Raw genomic sequence first — 27,883 nt, forward strand, 5'->3', positions numbered from 1 at the left:
CAACCACCTGTAATAAATATACTTCACAGACGAGGTAACCGCAGTGTATTATTCATTTCAAAACATAAGAAGAATAAAAAAAAATGCAGAAGTTTATGTTAACCCAAATATTCCGCCAAAATCTCTTCAGCTTTCAAAAGTTAAATCAAATGTTACTAATCGATAGAAATGTTTGAACATCACAAATTTACACATAGAAAGAAACATTTCAAATATTATGTGCCTCTGATAAAGGCGATCGAACTTCACTCAATTTTGAGATTCAGTTTTCGATGATAATTAAGTGAATTACATCATGAACTCAATAAATCCTCATATCACATAATACAAAGCATATATGAAATAGACACAATAGGCGCATATTAAACACGGTTCAAATTAAAATAATAATTCTGGAATAAATGTTCAAATTCAAGTTGTAAGAAAATGATAGTCTTCCCATTTTCGAGACCACGATGATTCTAATTTAACTGATGATTTTCAAGGTCCTTTCTCTCAAAATACATCGATGTTTAAGTTTAGTTTCAATGTCATGATTCATGAATGAATTATTATAAATCACGAATAAGAAGTGTTTATAATATAATAATTTTTAGTTCAGCCTGAACATGTGAATTTTCTGCCACGTGTTTAAATGAAAATTTTCATTATTGTGTTTTAATTGTACTAAAATCTTGAACTGTCTCCGAAACTACCGATTGTTGTCAAATTTTATTATGTGTATTACGATTATCATGTAGATAATAAAACACTAACCAAACTTTGTCTGATCATCCCCACCAATAATGTGATGACGTCACCTCAAAATTGTAAATAGTAAATGGGTTTTAAATTGTATAAAATGGCATAATCTCACACGTGTCGTTTATGAATTCGTTGTGAGTTTTTACTCGAAACATCCTTATTTCTGGAAAACAAAAAAAAAAATATATATAACAAGATTTTGCAATCAATTTTGATTCTGCAAAATCAAATGATTTGAAATCTTGCAGATGTTTTAAAGTTAACATAAGCATGCTAAATTTTTAATTAAAATATATTTGCTTATCCCCCCAAAAATTGATGACGTCACTTCAAAACTTTTCAGAGTAAATCCTATTTAAAATGTGCAAAATATGAGTCTATCCTTTTTAAGATTTATACTTATACAGGGTGACTGAAAAAATTTAATGTATGAGTCAATTTATTTTACTGAATAAATCAGGAACTACAAAACGAATCAGTGCTTTGCAATCTTGAAGACGGTTTAAGGTTATTGTAAACATGACAAATTGTTAATTAAAATATGTATATTTGTTTCCCCTAAAAAATTGATAACGTCTTCACAGAATTTTGTAAATTAAAAACGCGTAAAATGCTTCTTAACATTTACGTTAACATTAAATACATATGTTTATTTGAACTTAAAAGGGTTTTCAAAAAAAATAAATAAAATCAAATAACATCAAATTTTATAGTTTTTCGAAAATAGTGGATATATTTCATTGTACTTCAGGTGCGAGGGAAGTTCTGTCGAAACAATCTTTGACCAATTTTTGTTTAAACGATTGCGTTTTTGTGAAATTACATAATAAATTAGACGTACCCTTAATTTTAACACATGATTTCGCTGTAGTAACTAGACAAGATGTCAGTGATCTTTTGCAGTTCTACCTTCCCTGCATTACAAAATTTGCCACAGTTGCCGACGTTACTCGAATTACTTTTTTATCAGCGCGAAATTTAATTTTTCAAATCGGGACACCACAAGGTGTAAATAAAGTATATAATATGTTTACATCATGATGTAATAACCTTAGTAACATACGGTCTACGTCATTTCATTCAATGAAAATATGAAAAAAGTGTCTAAATTTGTTTACATAGAACTTCCCTTGTCTGTGAAGCGTGATCAATAAAAATAAGTCCAATTTCAATAAAATATAAAATTCTGCAAATTTTATTTGTACTTACGAAAGCTCCTGTAGTTAAAATAAAAATAGACAAGATTATTAAACTAAAGTTGAAGAAGTATGTGATAAGTTTACTTTAACTTAAACTTTTTTAATAAATTATGTGATAACGTCTTTAAATTTTTAGTAGAGACAAATATACCAATTTGAATAGGTGCAATGTAATACTAAAAACAACATCGTGTTACTCAAATTTTAGGAAAATTTAAAGGAAAACCTTCCTTATTTAATCAATAAAATAAATTGCATCATTGTGTAAACATTTAAAAAAAATATAGAAGTTTATGAAGAAATCACATGTACGGATTAACTGTACAAACAGTTGATGTATAAACATATTATTTCATACATATTAGGTAGGATTAATTTAGCAAAGTTTTAACATGGCATCATAATATTTCTGGTGGGGATGAACAAATAAATTTTATTAGCGTTTTGGCATCTACACAATACATACAAAATTTCCCAACAATCTGTCCGGTAGTTTCGGATATTCGTCATCGAATAAAATTGCCAACAGATGACAGACCTAGATAGGAGACATATTTTTTCCTATTCTAGACGCTGTGAAACGTCGGGAAAACATCAAATTATCTAAAGCTTGGAAAATTAAACCCATAATTATTGTTGATTTCGCCAAATTTATTATTTCTGTTGTACTCTGTTTTCTTGTAACATTTTATTGTGAGTTCTTCATAAATTGTACTAAGAAAAATGTCTAATCCACCAAAGACAACACTAAGTAACACATTAAAAATTAAACAATATAAAGTAATCCAACTTTATATTGTTATTAAAATTCTAAAAGTGCTCTTTTTTTAATTCATTAAAATTTTAAACCAAAGACCAGATTTTGTCGCATTTTTTTTATGATGTTGAATGAAATAATTGATGGGCTGTTATAACGGAGTTGTTTTCTCGAGAAACCGTTTCCTCGCAGCAAAACTGTATTGTGGCGGAATTATTTGGTGGGGATATAACCCAAAAACATGTTTTGTGTACATACATATGTACATACATTGCGTGTGGAATTTAGGACTTTTAGAAAATTAAACACCATAATGTAATAAAAAAAAACTGATGCTAATCTAAATAAGTAACAAAATGTTCCCACGACGATGTGTTATTTTATATTTTCTGCTACAAAATTATATAGGTACTACATTATTCATGATGTAATGAATGCATCCAGTCAAGTTTTTATATTCACAAATATTTAGATCTTAGTATTCTTTAAATACAACTCCATTAATAATTCCGACAGCACCGTCTAATAAACGCGTATAATTTCCCACAAATCTGAAAACCGCCATCTCAAGTAGGTACACTTGACTAATTTGAAATTTTAATCACTAAAAGGCGAAACGGTATATAATTTAGAGGTTGGTAGCACATCCAGCTAAATCACAGACCAATTTATAATTCCCCATTCATGCATGTACCTTATAATTCATCTGAAACTCATCTCATAACATCTAAACACGTGTATAATAATTTGTCGCCGTAATAGCTTGAAAACGCTTACATTTGTGTAAGGAATAACAGCGGAACTGACCACTTTGAGATAACTAATATGCTTTCATCAGAAGATAACCGCTCGTGGGCGTTACCACGAATCGCTACCAGTCTCCATCTAGTACAAATTACATAATGTGTCCAGACAGGTTCACGTTTTGTTCTCGCGAAATCCATCAATCACCACAATTTCGAAAAATCAATCTTCTAGAAACGAAACTGAAATCTCGAATTAATAAGGAAAAGTTTCCGGCCCGGCTCGAACGAGATGATTTATATCCCACACAAGAACACGTGCTCTATCAGGAAGATGTCAGCCACATTTTCGTCATTACTATGGTAGTGAAACCATGAAGGGCTCTCATCAGATAGCGTGACCCTCACGTCTGTTCCCATTGTGGAGACGAGGAAGTAAAATGCAGGGGTCCAGCAGGGGCGGCTCGTCAGAGCAGACCAAGGGGTTTTAGGTGAACATTTATAGTTAATTCAATAGTGGTCTTCATGATAAAGAGCCCTTTAATCTTGCTACTAAGTTAAAGAGAATCATAGGTGATAATTTGGAATTTGAAATCTTTTATTTGAAGTTTAGTTTCGTGTTTCCCTAACACTGAATAGTACAAGTACAAAAATGACGGGCTCCCGTTTACGTTTGTTTGTCTGTTCACAATTTATTGACAGATAACCTCCGAAACCACTGGATAAATTCAAGTGAAATTTCAGATGCACATTAACATTATTATGTAGGTCATAATTTGTGTTCATGCTCACCAGAAATTTTGTGATTAAATTTTTAATTAAAACAATTATAAAATTAAATCTTGCTTGTCGCGTATAAATGGGGATCAGCCGCCACTGGGGCCCATGTGCTCCTCCGCAACAATACAAGCTTGTGAATCGACCCCTAATACCCGTCACAGATCCGTACAGGGAGGTAGTTGGCAGTATCGGGGCCCATTATAGCCAGTAACGTCAACAAAATGATAAATTATTATAATGCATGCTAGTAATCGTGCGTTTATGGTAATTTCATAATGTTTCGGTTGCGTCGTTTGTCAAGAGAAAATTAAAATTTAGAATTAATGTAGCTGGGCGCGGAAAGCTGTTTTTCGTAGCCATTTAATTTGTTATTTATTGAATAAGTTCGGTGATTAAGATTCGGTTAAAGTTGTGAACGTCAAATTATAACACTGGGAAGAATGGAAGCCATTTCTTTGCGAAAAGGGATAAACACCTTCCCCTTATTTGCAGATTTATGTAGGTTGGAAATGTTATTTATCATGACGCCTACATGAGAATAAATAAAATTTAAAGTAATTTGGAAACGCGGAAAGGAAGAAAATCTGTTTGTCTCGAAATCGATTTATAAAGAAATCACGAAAGTAATTTGTTAAGTTGTAAAGTTTATGGTCTGGAAGTAAATATTATTATTTTCCAGGAAATGGGATTGCAGTTTATCGCATCCTTTCGTCTGTTTTAAATTATTTGTTTGCTTTGCGTTTCCTCAAATTTGAATTATATATAATTATAAATATTTTAATATAAACTTTCATTCGAATAATATTTCCTAGTTAACATGTTTTTGATTGACTAAATTATTCTAAATTAGTTAGAGTTACTGTTGTTACGTAACTTAGTGTAATTTTTTCTTCAATATGTCAATATGCTTTTGAGAAAAGTTTTAAACAACGAGATAGTCTTAGTTAAAAACAAACTAGTTTCAGTTTACGATAAAACTTTGTGATGTTCAAGCAGACTCTTTTGTAGATTCTCTGTTGAATAATGTATTTTCCGTAAAAGCACTAGTCCCGATCTGATTTAATCATTTAGTTGAATTGGAACAACTTGTACCTACAAGTTCACGGTTATTTTTATATTCAGTCTAAAAATATAAAATAGGGCTTTTACCAAAATTATACTGATAAGTTTGTTGAATACATCACGATCTGAACATGTGTAATACCAAGAACATTCCCAGTATCAAACACTGTACATTGTATACTAACATTGGAATGTGCAAACTTCGTTTAATTGGAAACACAAACAATATCCATGAACACAATTTATGGTGTATTATCAAAATATTGTGTTTGTTTGGTCTTGTTAGATATTATCCAACACACAAACTGTACGTGGTTGGACACAGCATACGAACGTAAAAAACACCAACTTGGACGAATTCCTGTGGTCAAAACCGCGGCAACTAATGAAATAAAAACTAAAAAAATTGGTCTAAAGAGTTTAGACAGTACTTCCCTCGCTGTCGGAAACTTGACGACTGCATGCCTATTGTGTTTTTTTTCTCATTACATTTTTGTAGTGGGAATTTAAAAAAAAATTGCGATGACGTCATCAACATTTTTACAAGGACACGTATATCAGTTGGGATAGATGTAGTGTAATACTAAGAATAAAATTATTATATTCTCAAATTTTCGGGAAAATGAATTGGGTCGTTTTGAATATTGATTTGTAATAATCAATAAAATAACGAAACAATTTACTCACGTATACGTATCAGAGGCAACTGAAAATCGTGTATGTATAAACATTCTTAATTTAAGATGACAGGCGTAACAGCATACGTGAGAGTCAAACAGAGAAACTGTAAACAAAACGAAAATCGGTTTTATTGCTTCGACTTCCGCTTATTCTATAAAACATTGGGTTTTATTTTAATTCTTGACGGTGAAATTCACAATTGGTTGATTATAAACATGTCTATTTCACATTCGCGGAACCAAGTGAACGCATAAAACAAATGCAGGTCTGTAATGTTAAAGTCGATGTAAATAAGCGTGCTACCCTTATGTTTCAACCGAGTTTTTCCTTTAACAAATTTTGTGTCTACCAAATTGGGTTGGTTGGGGTGTAATACTAATAATAAGTGTTGCCTTTAATTTAATCAATAAAATAAATTGACTTCATTAATTTTTTTGAACCACCTCTTAAGAAAATCTAAAAAATATGAATGGAATGATAAATCACAAGTACAAACTCATCATATTTTTTGCATTTTAGATAGGATTTATTCAGCAAAATTTAAGGGTGACGTCATCAATTTTTTTAGGAGGGATGAACAAATACATTTTGAACAAAAGTTTACCATGCTTATAATAACTTTAAAATATTCCCAAGATTTCAAACCATTCGGTTTTGTAATTCCTGATTAAATCGATAAAATAAATTCACGCCTTCATTAATTTTTTTGAGTCACCCTGCATATGCAAATCCAAAAATATGAATGGAATGATAAATCACAAGTACAGACTCATCATATTTTGTACATTTTAGATACGATTTATTCGGCAAACTTTTGAGCTGACGTCATCAGTTTTTTGTAGAAGATAACCAAATATATTTTGACTAAAAATTTATTATGCTCTTTATAACCTTAAAACATCTGCAAGATTTCAAAGCATTCGGTTTTGTAGTTCCTGATTTAATCAATAAAATAAATTTACGCATTCATTAATTTTTTTAAGTCAGCCTGTATATGCAAATCGAAAAAATTTGAATGGAATGATAAATCACAAGAAGAGACTCACCATATTCTGTACATTTTAGATAGGATTTATTCAGCAAAATTTTGTGGTGACGTCATAAATTTTTTAGGGGGGACGACCAAATACGTTTTGATCAAAAATTTACCATGCTTATGATAATTTTAAAATATCTTCAAGATTTCGAAGCATTCGGTTTTGTAGTTCCTGAGTAAATCAGTAAAATAAATTTACGCTTTCATTTATTTTCTTGAATCACCCTGTATATGCAAGTCCAAAAAATATGAATGGAGTGATAGATCACAAGTACAGACTGATCATATTTTGTACATTTTAGATATGATTTATTCGGCAAATTTTCGAGCTGACGTCATCAAGTTTTTGGAGGGGATAAGCAAATATATTTTGACTAAACATTTATTATGCTCTTTATAACCTTAAAACATCTGCAAGATGTCAGAGCATTCCGTTTTGTAGTTCCTGATTAAATCAATAAAATATATTTACGCATTCATTAATTTTTTTGAGTCACTCTGTATATGCAAATCCAAAAAATATGAATGGAGTGATAAATGACAAGTACATGCTCATCATATTTTGTACATTTTAGATATGATTTATTCGGCAAACTTTCGAGCTGACGTCATCAAGTTTTTGGAGGGGATAAGCAAATATATTTTGACTAAACATTTATTATGCTCTTTATGACCTTAAAACATCTGCAAGATTTCAGAGCCTTCGGTTTTGTAGTTCCTGATTAAATCAATAAAATATATTTACGCATTCATTAATTTTTTTGAGTCACCCTGTATATGCAAATCCAAAAAATATGAATGGAGTGATAGATCACAAGTACAGACTCATCATATTTTGTACATTTTAGATATGATTTATTCCACTAACTTTTGAGCTGTCGTCATCAAGTTTTTGGAGGGGATAAGCAAATATTTTTTGACTAAAGATTTATGATGCTCTTTATAGCCTTAAAACATCTGCAACATTTCAAAGCATTCTGGTTAGCAGATTAAAAATTAAATTTCAAAATGTTGTTTTATAATTTTGATTTTTTTTCCAAAAATCTGGACGTTTCGGGTGAAAAGTCGATTCAGAGTTGTAAACTACATGTGTAGGACTATGTTATTTTATACAATTGAAAACCCATTTACTATGTACAGTTTTGAAGTGACGTCATCGCATTAGTGGTGGGGATGATTAGACAAATTTTGGTTAGCGTTTTACCATCTACATGATATTCTTGATATAAGTACAAAATTTCACAACAATCGGTCGAGTACTTTCGGAGATTATCTGTCTAATAAAAATCCGGGGGCAGACGGACAGACGGACAGACGGACGGACAGACGGACGGACAGACGGACGGACAGACGGACGGACAGACGGACAGACGGACAGACAGACGGAAATGGGAGACCTATTTCTTCGTCTTCTAGGGGTCATGAAAGATCGAGAAAACGTAAAAGTAGAGAGTCGGCCGACGGACTCGATTACAGTACTTCCTTTGCTTACGCTCGGGAAGTAAAAATTGTCATTTATGTTCTAAATATTATTATATTCAACTGGTGAAGATATATTTAATTAATTAATCTGTATTTACGATGTTTTTCAGATTCTTTGCTATCTGCAGTCCTCATTTGATCATTTGGTTTATGTGTAATTGATTTTATTCGCTCTATTTGCACTGATATTACGTAGAAAATAGTGTACACCGATTTAATCAAATATTAGTGGTGACTTATTATTAGATAGTTAAAATATACAGAACTAACAAAGACTGTGTTTACCTTACGAAAATACTGTATGTTTAAGGCCCAGTTTACAAAAGCATCGTTAACTTAATCATCTGATTAATTGATCACATCAAATTCAGCAAACCCAATTCTCAGAATCTTAACGCTTCATTAAAGTATTTAATAATGCGTTCATTTTTAATTTGCTTCATATCAATTGATCCCTTTATCCTAAAATAATAATTTGTGAAACTGTAAAATGGGTTAATCAACAAGCAAAAATATGTAAAACACGATCGAGGTATTCACTAGAAAGCGACTCAAGTGCTTTTCTTTTAAATTTTAAAATATATTTTAATTCAGAAAAGTCATTGACTTTGCAAAGTCGAAAATGGCATTACATCCGCGGTGAAATATTTTTGTTGTGTTTTTCCTATGTGTCGTCTGTTTTTTTAGTGTAAAATATATGAAAACCTCTGACAGGTGTTATGTAAATTCATGCCTGAAAAATTAATTAGTTTATGCTCACATTAAAACCAGTTCCAAACGTGAACAAGAGTTAACATATTAACAAATGACCCTTTCGTTAAAACAGTCAAACGCTCAACGGAGTTTTTTTCTATTTATAACGACTACATAGTTCTTGATTTGTTTATTTAAAAAAATCTGCTGGCTTTTTTTGTTTACCGTTTTACTCTCTACACGATATTCCTAACATACATACAAAATTTAACAATGGGTCCGGTAGCTTCGGAGATTATCTGTCTAACAAAAATCAACACAGACGACAGACGGAAACACGAAACCAACTTTTTCGTACTACAGGCATAACAAAACGTCGAGAAAATATGAAAGTAGGCATTCGTCGAATGGATTCGATTTTTATTGACATATTTTACGTACTGGTACCCTAACATGTTGACAATCTTCGTCTTTTTCCCTTTTCTGCTCCCGAGTTGATGCAAATGCCAATATTGTAGTCATAGGCGTGCGAGGAATTTAAAATCTGGAGTTTATGCAAGAATATATACGAAGAATGTCTGAAAAGAGTGCTTACTTTTGTAACGTTTACTTGCAGTTTAAATTGGAACAATTTAATGTGTGATGTGATTTGTGTGGGTTGTGATACTGAAATTCACTGTCAGAATTTGCAGTGTATGTTGGAAACAATGTCTTTGCTAGAAATTTGTGTGGGGGTTCCACCTAAAATTAAGTCTGCCTCCCCCATAATTCTTTTTTATGATTTTACTTCCCGAGCGTAAGCAAAGGAAGTATTGTAATCGAGTCCGTCGGCCGACTCTCTACTTTTACGTTTTCTCGATCTTTCATGACCCCTAGAAGACGAAGAAATAGGTCTCCCATTTCCGTCTGTCTGTCCGTCTGTCCGTCTGTCCGTCTGTCCGTCCGTCTGTCCGTCTGTCCGTCTGTTGTCACGGATTTTTATTAGACAGATAATCTCCGAAAGTACTCGACCGATTGTTGTGAAATTTTGTACTTATATTAAGAATATCATGTAGATGGTAAAACGCTAACCAAAATTTGTCGAATCATCCCCACCACTAAAGCGATGACGTCACTTCAAAATTGTACATAGTAAATGGGTTTTCAATTGTATAAAATAACATAGTCCTACACATGTAGTTTACAACTCTGAATCGACTTTTCACCCGAAACGTCCAGATTTTTGGAAAAAAAATCAAAATTATAAAACAACATTTTGAAATTTAATTTTTAATCTGCTAACCAGAATGCCTTGAAATGTTGCAGATGTTTTAAGGCTATAAAGAGCATCATAAATCTTTACTCAAAAAATATTTGCTTATCCCCTCCAAAAACTTGATGACGTCAGCTCAAAAGTTTGTGGAATAAATCATATCTAAAATGTACAAAATATGATGAGTCTGTACTTGTGAACTATCACTCCATTAATATTTTTTGGATTTGCATATACAGGGTGACTCAAAAAAATTAATGAATGCGTAAATATATTTTATTGATTTAATCAGGAACTACAAAACCGAATGCTCTGAAATCTTGCAGATGTTTTAAGGTCATAAAGAGCATAATAAATGTTTAGTCAAAATATATTTGCTTATCCCCTCCAAAAACTTGATGACGTCAGCTCGAAAGTTTGCCGAATAAATCATATCTAAAATGTACAAAAAATGATGAGCCTGTACTTGTCATTTATCACTCCATTCATATTTTTTGGATTTGCATATACAGAGTGACTCAAAAAAATTAATGAATGCGTAAATTTATTTTATTGATTTAATCAGGAACTACAAAACCGAATGCTTTGAAATCTTGCAGATGTTTTAAGGTTATAAAGAGCATAATAAATTTTTTGTCAAAATATATTTGGTTATCTTCTACAAAAAACTGATGACGTCAGCTCAAAAGTTTTCCGAATAAATCGTATCTAAAATGTACAAAATATGATGAGTCTGTACTTGTGATTTATCATTCCATTCATATTTTTGGATTTGCATATGCAGGGTGACTCAAAAAAATTAATGAAGGCGTGAATTTATTTTATCGATTTAATCAGGAATTACAAAACCGAATGCTTTGAAATCTTGGGAATATTTTAAAGTTATTATAAGCATGGTAAACTTTTGTTCAAAATGTATTTGTTCATCCCTCCTAAAAAAATTGATGACGTCACCCTTAAATTTTGCTGAATAAATCCTATCTAAAATGCAAAAAATATGATGAGTTTGTACTTGTGATTTATCATTCCATTCATATTTTTTAGATTTTCTTAAGAGGTGGTTCAAAAAAATTAATGAAGTCAATTTATTTTATTGATTAAATTAAAGGCAACACTTATTATTAGTATTACACCCCAACCAACCCAATTTGGTAGACACAAAATTTGTTAAAGGAAAAACTCGGTTGAAACATAAGGGTAGCACGCTTATTTACATCGACTTTAACATTACAGACCTGCATTTGTTTTATGCGTTCACTTGATTCCGCGAATGTGAAATAGACATGTTTATAATCAACCAATTGTGAATTTCACCGTCAAGAATTAAAATAAAACCCAATGTTTTATATAATAAGCGGAAGTCGAAGCAATAAAACCGACGGTCGTTTTGTTTACAGTTTCTGTGTTTGGCTCTCACGTATGCTGTTACGCCTGTCATCTTAAATTAACAATGTTTATACATACACGATTTTCAGTTGCCTCTGATACGTAGGTATACGTGAGTAAATTGTTTCGTTATTTTATTGATTATTACAAATCAATATTCAAACGACCCAATTCATTTTCCCGAAAATTTGAGAATATAATAATTTTATTCTTAGTATTACACTACATCTATCCCAACTGATATACGTGTCCTTGCAAAAATGTTGATGACGTCATCGCAATTTTTTTTTAAATTCCCACTACAAAAATGTAATGAGAAAAAAAACACAATAGGCATGCAGTCGTCAAGTTTCCGACAGCGAGGGAAGTACTGTCTAAACTCTTTAGACCAATTTTTTATGTAAGTATTGTTTTTGTATATAACTGAAAATGAAAACACTAGTAAGTTTTTAATAAATAAATGTTAGTATCATTAAGGTCAGTATCTATCTTTTTCTCATATTGCCTTTTTTATCTGCAAAAATTTCATACCGAGCTATTTTGACGGAACTGAAAAATTGCTATATTTCTTCTGGATCCCGAAATATGGAAAGAAGTAAATGTCTAATTTTTTAACATTTCCGAAAAATGGTGGAAAATGTCATAAGAGAAAAATTGAGCGTTTTGAGTTATCCAAAAATTTTCAAAAAATTCTGGAATATAGTTTTTCACGTGCTGATTCTAGATAAAGCGTGTGCATAGTCACGGATTAAAAATCTCCTGAAAATTCGGACTGAATGAGAAACTTTTTAAAAATCGTAAAAATTGCCATATTTCAGTTGACGATTCTGGAAAAACGATGGGAATTTCTGAAGAAATGGAGCCGAAAATGACTTCTGGATATCGAAATGTACAAGAAAATGTATTTGGTTAATTTTCGAAAATCGCCGAAAAATGGTCGAAAATGTCAAATGGGAAAAACTGAGCATTTCGAAAAGTTGTCCAAAAATTCTCAAAAAAATCTGGAATGTAGATCTTAACGTGCCAATTCGAGAGTTATAGCCCCTGATTAGAAATCTCCGGAAAATTCGGATTAAATACGAATTTCAAATGTCTTTAACTAATTTTTGACAATGGTTGAAGAATGGTCGAAAATATCAAAAATATTCAAAATCAGTCTTATTACTATAAAATGCTAGCCCCGCCCATTCTCCCTCTGTTTTCTTATAGGGTATGTTATTTGTCAAAATCAGTTTTTCCTTAGCAAATACTAGCCCCGCCCATCCACCCTGTGTTGTCCTAGAAGGTATGTCATTTGCCAAAATCAGTCTTATCTAACTAGTACCGCCCACCCGCCCTGTATTTTATTAGAAGATATGTCATTTGCCAAAATGAGTCTTATCTTGGCAAGTACTAGCCCCGCCCAGCCTCCTTTTATTTTCTTATAGTGTATGTCATTTGCCAAAATCAGTCTTATTTTAACAAGTACTAGCCCGCTAGAAAAATAAAAAGCGGGTGGGCGCGACTTGTACTTGTCAAGATAAAAGTGATATTGCCAAATGCCATTCCTTCGAAAAAAATAGAGGGTGGGTGGGCGGGGCCAGTACTTGCTAAGATAATACTGATTTTACCAATTGATATACCCTCTACCCTTTATTTTCTTAAAGGGTATGTCATTTGGTACAACTTTTCGTCACGTATTTTTAAAAAATCGATACTTCAATTATTTTTGGAAATTTCTAAACAAAACCGCGTTTAGAAATTTCTAAACGCGATTTCCACCACTACTTTTCACCTTAAAAAAAGCTTTAAAAATGGTGCCAGATACATTGTCCAGTTTTTTGTTGAAAATGAGATACAATAATAAGAAGCTTCTGCGACACAGGTTCTTTTTACTGTATCTCATTTCCAACCAAAAAGTCGACCGTATCTGGTACGATTTCTAGAGTTTCTAGAGTAAACCTAAAACAGTTTTCAAAATGACATTCCGAAATTTAAATAAACAATTGAATTGTTGATTTTTAAAGATACACAAACATGGTAAAAATTTTACTTAAATTAAAAAAAAAAGTGATGATAAACTGTGTTTAATACAACTGCACTTGCGTTATACAGAGAAAGTTCGGTTATATTTGAAGTTTCACAACAATAATTCTGTTAATAACGGAGATATTACATTCTGGCATTAAATATATATTATGTCAAAAAAAATTTTCAAAAAAAATATTAGACAGAAAATTTAATTTTTACTTCCCGAGTTTAAGCTAAGAATAGGGTCCAACCGACGAATTCATGTTATATCCAACTTTTCATGACCTCTAGAATATGAAAAAATAAGTCTTCTGTTTGCGTCTGTCGTCTGGGCCATATTTATCAAACAGAAAATATCCAAAACTGTCGGACCAATTGTTAACAAATTTTATATGTGTGTTAAAAATATGTACGGTAACGGTTAACGGCTGACCAAAATTTCTCTGATCATCCCTCCTACTAACTGAATGACGTCATCTCAAAATTACGCGTTGTAAATGCTATTTAAATTTTATAAAATACTTCTAACATATTTCCGCACTTGTGGTCTATGAATTCCCCTTAAAAACATTTTATTTACTTCCCGCGCCATAAGTTAGGGAAGTATCGTAATAGGGTCCATTGGGTGAACGGATATTTTTATGTTTTCTCGATGATTCCTGATTCCTAGATTGTGAAAAATGTGTCTCCGGTTTGGTTTGTTAGTGATTTTATTGTACAGACAATTTCCGAAACTACTAGGCTGATTGTTGTGAACTATATATTTAATGAATATCACGTAGGGTGAAACGCCAACCAAAATTTATGTAATCATCCCACGAATAATCTGATGACGGCATCTCAAAATTTTGCGTAGTAAATGTTATTGAAACTTCTTAAAGTAACATACTTCTACATACTTGTGATTTATGAATCCGCTTTGATTTTATACTTTAGGCAATCAGATTGTTTAGAAAAAAATAAAATTGTTAAATAACATTTTACAATTTAACTCACTAATCACGAATCAAAGTTTGTTTGTTCATTGTCTCTAAAAACTCGCTGACGTCAACTCAAAATTTGGTTACGGAAAACTCACGCTTCATCAGCTGTAGTTTACACTACCCACATATCTTTATTTATAATGGTTATCATAAAGAAATAAATTAAAATCAAATTTTATAATTTTTCTAAGAAACTGGATTTGTTTGTAGGACATACTTCAAGGGCGAGGGAAAATTTTTCTAAATAACTTTATTTTTTTTTTTTAACTTTAAAATATGCATGACTAGAACACTCGAATGAACATTAAGATTTTAAGTTAAGTGACAATTTGATAAGATACTAAGTTACTGGTTCGAAAGTCTCGTTCATGGGTAATTTAATAATTACATCTATTTTTACTAATGCAGATTGTCACAGAGGTGACATGGTCAATAACAATAATGTCTAAACTTATCAGAATTGGGAAGTGTTAATTAAAATTAAGTAAAAAAATAAGTAAATCCTTATTTAAAATTAAGGGTTGTGATCTATGTTTTGTTTGTGGTTCAGTACTAATTGTACTATGAATTTCTAACGGTACTTTTTTGTTATAGAATTGCTTACTAAATTGGAAAGCCACCAGTTTTGAAACTACTTTTGTTCTTACATTCCGAACAGATGACGCATCAGTGTGACGTCATTCACCGATTCACTTTGTAGCCAAAGTGGGTTCATAACAAAGACCGCAATTAATTTGTCAAAATTTTGAAACTTTAGCCATGTGTATTGATGTGAATTTGAATATTTACTTGTGACCCTGTTTAACCTAAATTGTTACTAGATTGAATTGCGGCTAAACTGAATATAGCTTATAATATAATATCAAAATTTCCTGTCAATTTTGACTCAAATGGCATTTGTTTGTTACTATGTTTTGTTTGCAACTTTAAAACATAATGTGTACTTTGTTAACGAATTCAAAATTTTGATTTTATCTATATATTGTATAATTCTTACTACATTCCTAATTTATTCAAGGAAATCTCTTATGCTTATTTTGAATGCTAGCCAAATTAGTCAATGTTTTTGTGTAGATGATATAACCGCCCGAAGTCTGATCAACTGATAAAACTGTCATCAAAATTTTAACGACAGCAGTCACTTTTGCGTTTATAACATAATAGCGCGACTAACAGTACACATAAAACCCAAACCATAACATTCCTTCTCCAGCTTCCGCCGACCTTCTCTTAATTTGTTTAATTGGCGCGGCTAATGAAGAAGAACGCGCACCAAAAAAAGCTCCAATTTGGCTGAGCCGGTCCTGCCGATAGGCACCGGTGGTCCCGGTATGAGTTACGACCACCGGCTCTCGCACCTCTTCGCAAGACCTTTTTTTATGTCCGACCTCAACCATCCGAGGAATTCCCGGCGACCTTTACTTATTCTCTTGACCGCCGCCAAAAAATTCAAAAAGTAAACGGCAAAAAAATACAAAAAGGGTGGACCTTTATTTATATTCTTCGGTGGCGGCTGCGCCCTCAGCCAAATCAATAATTTGGGGCCTTGGAGCGGTGGGGGTGTGTCAAACGCACACAGTGTATAGTGGTAACGAAATCAAAGATAGCTAAGCTAGCCACAGCCGCCTTCGCGTACTCGGACCGATGATGATGTTTTGCTTCGGGATTAATTGATGCAGTAGTAAATTAGTGGTGGCATGTGATGGGATAAGAACTGTTGAAGAGTGAAGACGCTCGGGTTTGGACTAGTTGAGAAAAAAAGGAACAACAAACAGTGCAACGAATTGTTTATTTCCCGGTTGGCTTTTTTAAAGCACGAAGTATCATGCTGGAGCCAGTATGTGATACAGCAGGGCTAGAAGTGCTTGATAACGCGATTTAATTAATGGCTGGTCTATTGGCAGCTGCTAATTGTCCGGCTATTGGAGTGACAGTAAAGCAGGAGCAATGAGAACCCATCAGAAGTGAAATTCGGAATGCTTTGAAGTCAAATGGACCGAAGTGAAACCGAACTGGGGTCAACGGATTTTTTTGGGGTGAGTAAACTTCTCCCTTCACCTCCGAGCGTTGATTAGCACTCGAACCAAACCAGAATTTGCTTGCTCGGACTCCTCGAGAATCGTTCACACGTTTTTGACCACGAGTGTGCCCCACAACACGGATGTCATCAGCAGAAAATACGAAAAAGCAGCCCTCCGGCGAAAACGACGTTTTGTTGTCTCTTCGACGGAGTCACCGCGGGCTGTTGACCGGTTTATCTCGAACCAGTCATATCGGCAAAACTTTTATCTACATCCTTCTGAATTCTGAAAATATTTCAATAGACTTTGAAGAACGGCACAACTTTTACGTATTCATTATCGCGATCTATTCACTAAAGTTTCTGGCGTAATTGAAGTTGAAAGTTGGAAGTCTCTGGAATTCTGGCGGCATTCCAGAATTGGAAATGGATGTGATTATACCTTAAACTGTAATGAGATGGAAGTGAAGTTTGTTTGATAACGTTATGTACAATACATTAAATCTGCCCTTGAACCAGCCTAGGCTTAATCTAATGATGGCCGTATTCGGGTTCGCTTTTGCTTTGATTCAAAAAGAGGAAGCTGCGTTCTCGACATTTATTTTTACATTTCAACCGCAGGGCAGGGTAAATGGGGACGGTAAAAGGATTTATAAATACTTTCAGTTTCAACGGCGGAACAGGGGAATAAAAGAGAATGCTACTAAATGACCGCCCATTGGCATGGCATTTATGGCGATATACAATGGGTTTATGACAGTTAAATTGTTTTGATAATAATAATATTCAACACATTTCGATAATAGTATTCAACACTTATGCGGTATAATATTGAAAAAATGGAACTATATTTTATACCCGTAGCCTGTAGGTAAAAATGTCACCTATAAACCCATCAAATACGTAATAAGATAAAGTCACACCGGCTAAATCAAAATCCATAAAATTACTATGCTAACTAAATTCAGAAATGGAAAATATACTACACCGGTCTTTGATAACAACGTGTTGTTTCAGTTGTTCCGACCCGCGGTTGGTAATCCTTTAATCTTCACTTTATTGATTCTATTTTTAGTAAAAGGCATTAAAAATCACATCGTTAAGCAAATAACTTTTTTTACCAACGGTGCTTCCAGTAATTATACAAATTTATATTCTGACGATGAGCGGTTTCACGAACATTTTTTTTTCGTAAACGAAACTTCAGTGAAAATCAAAAAATGTTTTTGATCCATTAAAATCATGTTATTTGTAATTGTATCCTCAAAAAAAATGTTAATTTAGAATTTGGGAATGACATTATTAGCTTTACACTATTATGTAACGAAACAACTACAAACTCTCGCCTGATGACGTAGTTCGCAATATTTTTTTTAATAATTAGTTAGATCAGTTTGTTTTTTAGCATTGTAATTAATAAAAATTAACTCATCGTTTGCTGAAACACTATACAACATGTGCGATTTAAATTGAAGGTTATTGTACTTAATTTAAATGTTGTATAACAGTACGAAATTTATGTACTGCAATGGAAATTTTATTTTAAAACAAAATTTTTATAGATCTTGTTTCATACAGAACTTGCCTTCGAATAATAATATAAGCTGCAGAAATACTTTTATTATTTAAAGAGCAAACCTTCTCTTTGGTTCGGTGAAGTGCTACAGATTTTTGTAGATAGTTTATTTCGCCAGTTTTTTTTTTAATTATAAAAGTAAAAATTTTGACGTAGTTTAAGCATTTAGTTGATATGGAACTCTGATACCATTTCATGTACCGTGATGGCATTAAACATTAAGTAAGCAAAGTACATAGGAACTAACAATGTATATTTTGTTATTTTTAATCTTTGTCTTGTGTTTATCTCTTTTGTGAGCAGATGTTAAAGACGTTTTGAGGTTCAAAAGAGAAGATCAAAGGAGATCAAAGGAGAGGGAAAACAATTAAAATATTTTCAAATATTATACACATTGCCCGAAAATTCATACTTAGGTTAGTTTATCTTTCAACTTGTTACAACCATTTTGAACCGTGTTCACCATATATGTCAAAATCTCAGTTACAACATTCAATTCAGTTAATCCCGGTATACCTGTGAGCTCCATCTACAATTATTTTCTTAACGTAGTGATAACCGAAACATCATTGTTTAATTTTAAGTTTCGATTAATAACAAATGAAGACACCTTAAATGTATTCAGTTCTATTAAACCTCAAACAGACCAGAAGGACAAGACAAACGGAAAGTGGAATTAATACAGAGATGTTAGCTTTAATACTGCATATTGGATAAACGAGACTAAAGACGTATCAAATGAATTGCTAACGAATGACCTTCCACTAGCTTGGAAAATTGAAAATGTGACCTCCTTTCTAAACTTTCAGTTCCTGATACCTTTAGATAATTTTTCTCCATCCCATTACTGTTTACCTGCAGATTTAAAATTTTGAAAAAAAATTGTAAAATCTCAAAAAATTATTTAGGCAAATCTGAATGTAACATTCCTGTACCTCGACAAAACATGGGTTCACGTAATCCCAACAAAATTACAAATGGAGGTTCAAGATTTAAGTCATTTGAACTTTTTAGATTTTTTTTGGGTGGTTATCTATCAGTTTGTTCCTGCTCCAAAGAAAATGTGTACCTAGTGGTAGTAGACAATGCACCATACCTACCAGATCAGTTGGACTAAACCACCCACATTTTCTGCTAAAAAATACAACTGCAAGAGTGGCTGGATAATCACATTCATGGCACAAGAAGACATGGTATGCTACTCAGGTTCGCTTCGAAACGCCGTTCTCACAACTTCAAAAGCTGTCAAATGTTAATTTATAGTGATATGTGAGGTTATAACGGAGGTTGAGATTCCGTTCAGTTTTTAATCATCGGTTAACTTATCTTCGAAGGTGCTAAATTGAAATCAGATGCTAATATTCTAAAAACATGTGCTCAAAATGTGGCATCGTTCGTTGATGGTTAAATAAATTAGTCACCCATTTCATTGGCTGTGAGACGAAAGGTGGATTTTATATTTACAAACAATATAAAAGTAGACATTTAAAATTAACCCCACGCACCTCCGCATTTCATTGCCTTATTTTATTTACTGTGATATAAAGAAAATTGAATTCTGTTTTAGCAAGTGGTCAAATCTAATTTTAAAAAATTCAAATTGGCCCCGCCCACTTACCCAATTTTTTTTCTGATCACTCATTTTATTGGACAGGAAGTGGATTTTATATTGATAAACAGTGGAATCTAGACAGAAAGGTAAAACTAATACCACCCATCTCCTTTTCTGAATTGCGATGGCTTATTTTACTAACTCTGAGATGAAAATTGAATTTTTATTATGTCAAGTGGACCAATCTAAGCTTAACACAAGCCCAAGGAATTTTTCCATCCAATTGAGTATTGTCGAGTTCCATCTAATTTTATACCGTTTCAATAGAAAGACTAATGTCATTCATGGTAATTCATAAGTATGTTGGTACTTTTTGTTGTTCAGAAAAATCTATTCTTAGTAAAACTGTTGTAAACAGCAAAACTCGCACTAATTCTGAAAAGAACTTATTTTTATCACGCAAACAAAACAAAAGATGAAATTGCAACGAACCGCGAAAAATTGATGCGAAGTTTAGAAAATGCTGTCAAGTCAAATGTCAATTATCTGTCAACCCGACTGCATTTAAGATGATAATGATGAAACCATGCATTCTCTAACGTATATTCGGTTACCTATTTAGTCTATGAAAATAATTACCCTATTGTAAATAAACGGCAAATAATAACACCTAGGCCTGCTCCAAATATATTTTTTATTGTACACTCGTCATGTACAGTCAACATATACAGGGTTGCAAGAATGAATGTAAATATCTTGAGAACCAATTGTACAAATCAACTGAAATTAGGTATAGCGATTCAAGAAGTTGTGCTCTAATTATTCGTAAAAAAAAATGTTTGCCTCATTTGTTTTCGAGATGAAAAGCCAACCTGATTTTTTTTAATTGGCACTATCAGCTACTATAATTAATGCATTTTTGAATATAGCTTTTTTTTCTGAATTTATTGATGTTTATACTTTCTTTTTAACTGAAATAGCAAATTAAATTATTTTAAATAAGAATAAATAAAAAACGAAAGATGACATAGTTACCTTTGAAAATAATTTTAATTTGACATGTAAGGTCTTTCTTGCAAAAGTGTTGCATCTAGGTGAAACTGTATCATTTCGTACAACAGCTAAACGAAGATGATTTTGATCGTAGAGTTGAATTTACCGAAATTATTATGAACAAAATACAACAAGACGGAAATTTTATCAACAGGATTTTGTTTCCTAACGAATCTACGTTTCGTTTAAATGGTCATGAGAACAGACACAACTGCAGATACTGGTCCGACACAAATCTATACTGGATGGAGCAACTCCACACACGGTGTCCAGAAAAACTGAATGTTTGGTGCGGTATTATTGGTTATCATCTAATTGGTCCTTTTCTTATTAATGGGAATTTAAATTCTGAGGGATACTTAAGGCTGTTGCGGGATCATATAGATATATTGAGAATTGTTTCCCAATTACCAAAACCCGGAGTTACCAGCAGTAACTATTTGGTTTCAACAAGTCGATGCTCCACCCCATTTTGGACGTCAAGTGCGACAGTACTTAAGAAACTTTTCCTGGTAGATGGATAGTCCGAAGGGGTACTGTTGAGTGGCCTGCCAGATCACCAGATTTGACACCGCTTGACTTTTTTTTTGTAGGGTTATTTGAAGAATCGTGTTTATATCAATAGACCGATTCACACTGAAGGTTTACAAGAACGCATACGTAACGAAATTGCTAGGATCCATTAAATTCTCATTAACTCACTACAAAATTTTATTCAGCGTCTTTTTTACTTCCAGGAAGTATAAAAAGAAAACAGAAGCTTATTTTTGGTTTCGGTTGTTATTGGTTAATTTATTTATTGTTTAATATTAATTTATTTAATTATTGTTTAATAATTTTTTTGCCATTTCAATCAGAAAGAAAGTATATGTATATCAGTGAATTAAAAAAAAAAGCTCTATTCAAAAATTGCATTATTTATATGGTAGTGCCATTTAAAAAAAATTAAGTTAGCTTTGCATGTCGAAAAAAATGAAGCAAAAAAATTGTTTTTAACGAATAATTAGAGCACAACTTCTTGTACCCCTAATTTTCAGGCTTCGGCATTGCGGAAGTGATGCTCATCGCCGTGCGATCACCAGCGCTATTGCAGTCGTGGCCTACAACTTCGGGAATTTCTAATAAGAATTACTACTTTTTCTAGGTTCCTGAGTTATACGAGTTCTCCTAGATGTTAAAATTGCTTTAAAAATTAAAAATGATTGTTCAACATCACAATTTTCGTGATGATCTTGATCGAATAAAGTCTGAACTGCATCAAACGTCACTGAGGATGAGAGTGCACAGTTGACCAGTCAAATTTGCCGCCTGACGTCGCGCCGTCGCATTTAATATTTGTCTGATTGATTCCCCATCACTTCGGCTACGCCTAACTCTGCTAATTTCAATTAATTTGTGCAGCTGATTCTCAAGATATTTAACCATTTCCATACATCCTAGCGACCCTGTATAGTGTATACATATATTGCTAACGATACGATCATTAACAGGAAATTTTTAAGCCCTATTAATTTGAAAATATTATTTTATAGCCTGTTAATAAATGGTAGTTTCATTTATAAAACATATAATTGGTGTCATTTTTCAGCGACTGGTTTTGTGATGACGAACTCTGCAGAGTTCCCATCTTGCAATTTGTTTTCTATTCAGGCAGAAATTTTAAAGTAACTACATCCTGTACGTTTGCTGGGGGCTTCATTTACCTTCTGGTTATGTCTACAAATTATGCACCGTATATCTAAGAACTGGTCGTGAGTTTGAGAAAAGCTATATTTACTTTGAACTGTATTTGTTTTAAAGTTAAGCAAAACGGTAACAAGGCTCCAGTTCAGACTAAACATCACTGAAATACTGAACAAAGCAAATAACGATCTATAAAGCTAATGGCTGGATTGAAAAAATTAGCATCTTAAAAATTTCCACTTATTTCACTTCCCGGAAGGTAATTCCCCATTCTTCTTCGTTTCATTTTTCAGCTTTTGTTAACTTAATTACTCCAAATTAATTAAGTCGAGATCAAAAGGCAACTCACTGTTTCTATCAATAAAGCTCTAAAAGAGTGAAGCGAAAAGAGTCAATATTTAATTTCTCAATGCTCTACACGTGGCAGATTAACTTCAAAGACAATCCCCCTATTCGAGCTCTCTCACTTCATTGACCTAAACTTGCATGAATAATTTTGAGACAATTATTCAGCCACAACAAATCGCAGGCTTATTATGTAAATAATACGAAATTATGGGTTTTTATCAGTAGCTCATATATTATTAATGGACATAAATCATGCCAATTATTTATCTTAATGCACACCAGACACCAGCTGAAGAATTTAAATTAATTATTAGTTGAAAGAAAGAGGCCGATGATACTTTGTCGACAGCCTGAAGAAGCTGAAATGTCATCGCGTTATTATGAACCATGCATTATGTATTTTATTGAAAAATAGATACGTCCGGGTGTGAGAAACGAGATAACCGTGAGCATACAGATAAAGTGTCAGCCTTCGATGTCGACGTAAATAAGGGATTTGCCACTGAATTCTTTCTATGTCATGAAGGCAATGAATGTAAGGAATTCCCATGTTAACGAGTTTTGTTTACTCGAGGTGATTACGATTTATTTAAACAGAAAAAAATACACTCGAAGCTGTTAGAATTGCGGAAGACAATAAAAACATTGACTTGTACAGTGTCAGAGTTGAATTAAGTAATATTTTCGTTACAAAACTTTTAAAAAGCGAAAAAATCTCTCCCTCGCTTAGAATTAGGTGTTTACACCAAACGGAAAGAAATCCACCAAAACCACACTAAATCAGTAAGGGTTCCTATAAGGCAAGTCACGTACAACACGGTAGACCCTTTGACCAATAATCCACTGTCGACACAAAAATAATTTAGCCTCCAACGTCATTTAAAATTGAAAACACCACCAAAAAAGCTCACACGTCCCTTTTTTATTTATTCATTGTAAATTGTGTAGCTCCAGAACCCAGTCGAAATTCTTTTTCTGTCAAAAATTTTATTTAGTATCCATTTTACGACCAACATTTCATTTTTTAAGATTGTTAGCCTGAATAGGTGCACCCTATGTGACACCGCATGTGAGTCATTAGAACCGTGGGGCTCCCTCCCATGACGCTTTTTATAAGTTTTATAGGGTATTAAACGGCGTTAATGTCGAAGGACTGTATAAGGTTTCATTAAGTTTCAAACACCCCTCGCTTAATTTCACTTCTCCTAGAGTGGTTTCTTGCTGTGCTATTGTATCCTAAAACTGTTTAAAACCACTTTTAGTACCGAGATCATAATCAAATGATAAAAGAAAGGACACTCCCACTACTGGGTTTAAGGTTTGTATAAATTAGCTTTTAAAATAGTGGAAAAATTGAATAGGTGCATGCACCCCGGAAATTGCCTTTAATAAAAGTGGTATTGGATTGTATTTGTTGTGTTTGGAGAAATGTAAATGCGAGTTTTCAAATATCTTGATACTATTCTTCTGTCATCACTTTGTCCGAATCGCTTGTGAAGAGGAAACGCATAAGTAAAAAACAGTCAGATAAGAAGACATTTCCAAGATTAAACGAACACGTCCATTTTATTAACGGAGGAGTGAAAAAGACCTCCTAATTTATTTTTACTCGACTTGCGGAAGATAAATCACGAAGTTTCACTCTCTAAGAAACTTAATTTTGGCAACATGGAACTCCTTTCAATTTTTGCATGAGGATGAATCGATAACTTGCCGTCTACTGGTCTTTGATCCCGTGATATAAACGTTGGGCAAATATGCTGAACAAAAGAACACAACCAATCCCAATCCGAGTAATACTCCACAACAGTTTCCTCTCCTAGTGGTGCAATTATCTACTCAGACGTCAGGACCTTACAACCGTAATGAAGCTTTTGTGTCTGATGTCTGAAGTGATTCATTACAAAGCATAGAGGATTTCAAACACCACATTAGTTTTAATCATCCATTAAGGCCTATATCAGTGTACATGAAATGCACATCCGGCCTTCGAGAGATAATTGGCTTTTTTAACGTAATTTGTGTTTGTTACAGATCAAATCTCAGCACCGTTTATGAGCCAATCCAAAGCAAAAGTCTAAATAACCTCATCATGGTAAGTCAAGCTTTATTACAAATACGATTACAAAAATTTTAATTTCGTTGTTTTAAAAAAACCTTCTTGTAAAAGTGTCCGGCTAGCACGGCTCCTAGTACTGGTCCCACCCAATAAACCTAAAACGATATGTTAAAAAATATGCAAAGTAAGAAGTAATGGCGAAATGTTCAAGCACAAAAAGCACCTGTTTCAGGATTTTTGTATACTTTGTTTGTACTGTATGTGCTGAAATATATAATATAAATAGTTGTTTCAGCGTTTTTAAAAGATGGAATTTTATAATAAAAACATAACCGTTCTAATGCTCGTAGTTGAAAGGAAAAAAAGACGCAAAGAATACAATTCGAAAAACACAATTTTGCTTACTATTGTACATCTGAAAGACTGATACATTATTACATCATTCCTTCATTTCAAACATCTGTCACAGCAGATCGACGTAATTTATTGTATTTGATTTGAGTTATTGCAATAGTTGTATTTTTATTTTGAAGTTAAAAATTCATTTATACTAATGTCGCGCTTAATTACATGTGCTTTACGGTGTTACCTGTCGTTTCGAATCACGTAAACACAGTGTAATCTAGTGAATGACTAATTATAATTTGTAAAGACGCCATTTATCCTTAGTGCTTTAAGGCACGATTTGTAACAAATAATAATTCTCTTCCTTAGATATCATGCTTCGTCGGAACGTTTAAGTTCCACAATTGCATGCTTTTAAACTGTAACAGCGGCATTGACGTGAATTCTTTCTTCGCCACCAGAAGTCGAGACAGCACTAAAGAACTGTAAGCAGCAATAATAATAGTTATTCTCAAGTTCTACAGAAGCATAATTTTTATAAACTGAGCCAGAATCATCCCGTTGTGTCTTGTTTTTTTATTATTACTAGAAATAAACCGATTACACTGGACTCAAATGATAAACATGTACAGATTGTTTTAAGAACTTTATAAAATATTTTATAAATTTAGGAAATACTTCTATTCCAACGTATTTTGCTTTCCGTAAAACTATTTTCCTGTCTTCGTTACGTTTTGTAGCTCCTAGACTATGAAAAAAAATATCGTGTGGAAGGTAACCAAAAGTTAACCAAAATTTGTGTTATTGTTCCCACTAAAAATTTGACGACGCCATCTGAATCCTACTTCAGGTGTGAAAATGGTAAAACGTTAATTCCAATTCATCTTTTCATCCCTCCCAACAATTTGATGACGTTAGCTCAAAATTGTGTTCAATAAATCTTGCTTGAAACTTATGGCATGATTGCTTCATTGTTTGGAGTTTAACAATATATCCATATTTTTGGTGGTACTCATACGGATTATCGTAAAAAAAAAAATTTGAAAGCAAATTTCACAGTACGTGCTAAGATAAAATTAATTTTGGCAAATCGGATACCCTCTAAGAAAATAGAGAGTGGGTGGGCGGGGCGAGTACTTGCCAAGATAAGATTTAATAATATTAAGTGTAGCCACTTAAATGAAGAGGGGGTCCGTAAACTCAGTTCCGCTCACTTCTTGTCTCCATTTTATTTACTGTCAAATGTGAATTGAATTCCATTTTAACAAGTGGTAGAATTTAAGATTTAAAACAAAGTAAAAGGGGCCCCTCCCACCCACCCTTATTCCGTTTTCATCAGTCATTCTTATTGGCTCTGAAGAAAGAATTTCACGAGTTTTCAATTTTTAATTATTCGATTTTTCAATTTTAAAATTACAAAATCGAAGAGAAAGGAAAAACGAAAAATTCAAAAAATTGATCGAGGGTAAATAAAACCAGATTTTTCAAAAAATTATAAGATTTGATTTTGCGAATTTTATTTTTAAGTCCAACCGGTTTTCCAGAATCGCCAATTGAAATATGACAATTTTTAAACATTTAATACTAAAAATAACTATTGTATTCCCAAAATTTTCGGGGAAAAGGAAATAAATTGATTCATTCATTAGTTTTTTTGAGCCACCTGTATAAGCAAATCTAAAAAATATTAATGCCGGGATAAATCACAAGTACAGACTTGTGTAGTGGGGGATGAGCAAATACATTTTGATGAAAAATTTACCATGTCTATTATAACTTTAAAACATCTCCAAGATTTCAAAAAGAAGAACCGACGTTTTTTTGAAATTTAGGCAAGATAATACTAATATTAATTTAACGATTTCAGAACTAAGACTAATATTTATTTATTTATCCCCTCTAGAAAATAATAACGTCAGTGCAAAAAAGTTAAATAAGTAAATGTTAAAAAAAATTGCTTCCAGATGCTGCATTGTTTGGGTTGTAGTATCTAATATATTTCTTTTTTTTTAAATCGTGTGTGCAATGTGCTTAAAATTTGGTCTAATTTAAACAGAACTTCCCCCCTCCCCTGAAGTTCAAGCGAACAAATACTGATTCATCGAAAAATTATGAAATTTAATTTTGCGAATTTTATTGTTTTATGGTAACTCTGTAAGTTAAAATAAAGATATGTGTGGACTGTTAAAGTATAGGTAAAGAAGCATGCCATGCGTATGTTTCAAGCGAGTTTTCCCATAAGAAAAGTTTGTGATGACATCATCAACATTTTAGCATCTTAAAGAAGTGTTAAATAAGTATCAATTTGAATAGGTGCAGTGTAATACCAATAATAACAAATTTTCGGGAAAATGAGGTGATTCCCTCTTGATTTCCCTCATTCATGATTTTTTTAGTCACCCTGTATAAATAATTCTCAAAAGAATATGAATGCATTAA

General features: G+C 32.7%; 2 protein-coding genes across 6 annotated transcripts in view; one reads left to right on the forward strand and one right to left on the reverse strand.

Annotated features, from left to right (window-relative positions):
• LOC135122762 (breast cancer anti-estrogen resistance protein 3 homolog) overlaps positions 1 to 27,883 on the forward strand; it is a 125,480-nt gene that overhangs the window by 53,719 nt on the left and 43,878 nt on the right. For 3 of the 4 annotated variants that reach the window (XM_064047171.1, XM_064047172.1, XM_064047173.1), the window contains one exon: positions 25,075 to 25,135. In XM_064047171.1, the coding sequence (XP_063903241.1) occupies positions 25,075 to 25,135 (61 nt within the window). Of the gene's footprint in view, positions 1 to 16,339; positions 16,845 to 25,074; positions 25,136 to 27,883 lie in introns of those variants that run through there. The other variant, XM_064047175.1, reaches the window with a different exon arrangement.
• The window catches only part of LOC135122768 (aquaporin AQPcic-like), a 48,411-nt gene continuing 45,658 nt past the window's right edge, over positions 25,131 to 27,883 (reverse strand). For both annotated transcript variants that reach the window (XM_064047186.1, XM_064047187.1), the window contains one exon: positions 25,131 to 25,254. In XM_064047186.1, the coding sequence (XP_063903256.1) occupies positions 25,174 to 25,254 (81 nt within the window). In that variant the 3' untranslated portion in view covers positions 25,131 to 25,173. The remainder of the gene's footprint in view (positions 25,255 to 27,883) is intronic.

Source organism: Zophobas morio, unplaced genomic scaffold (assembly GCF_036711695.1).
Source record: "Zophobas morio isolate AGI-343-1 ecotype UQ-CSIRO unplaced genomic scaffold, CSIRO_AGI_Zmor_V1 ptg000005l, whole genome shotgun sequence".
Classification (NCBI taxonomy): Eukaryota; Metazoa; Arthropoda; class Insecta; order Coleoptera; family Tenebrionidae; genus Zophobas; species Zophobas morio.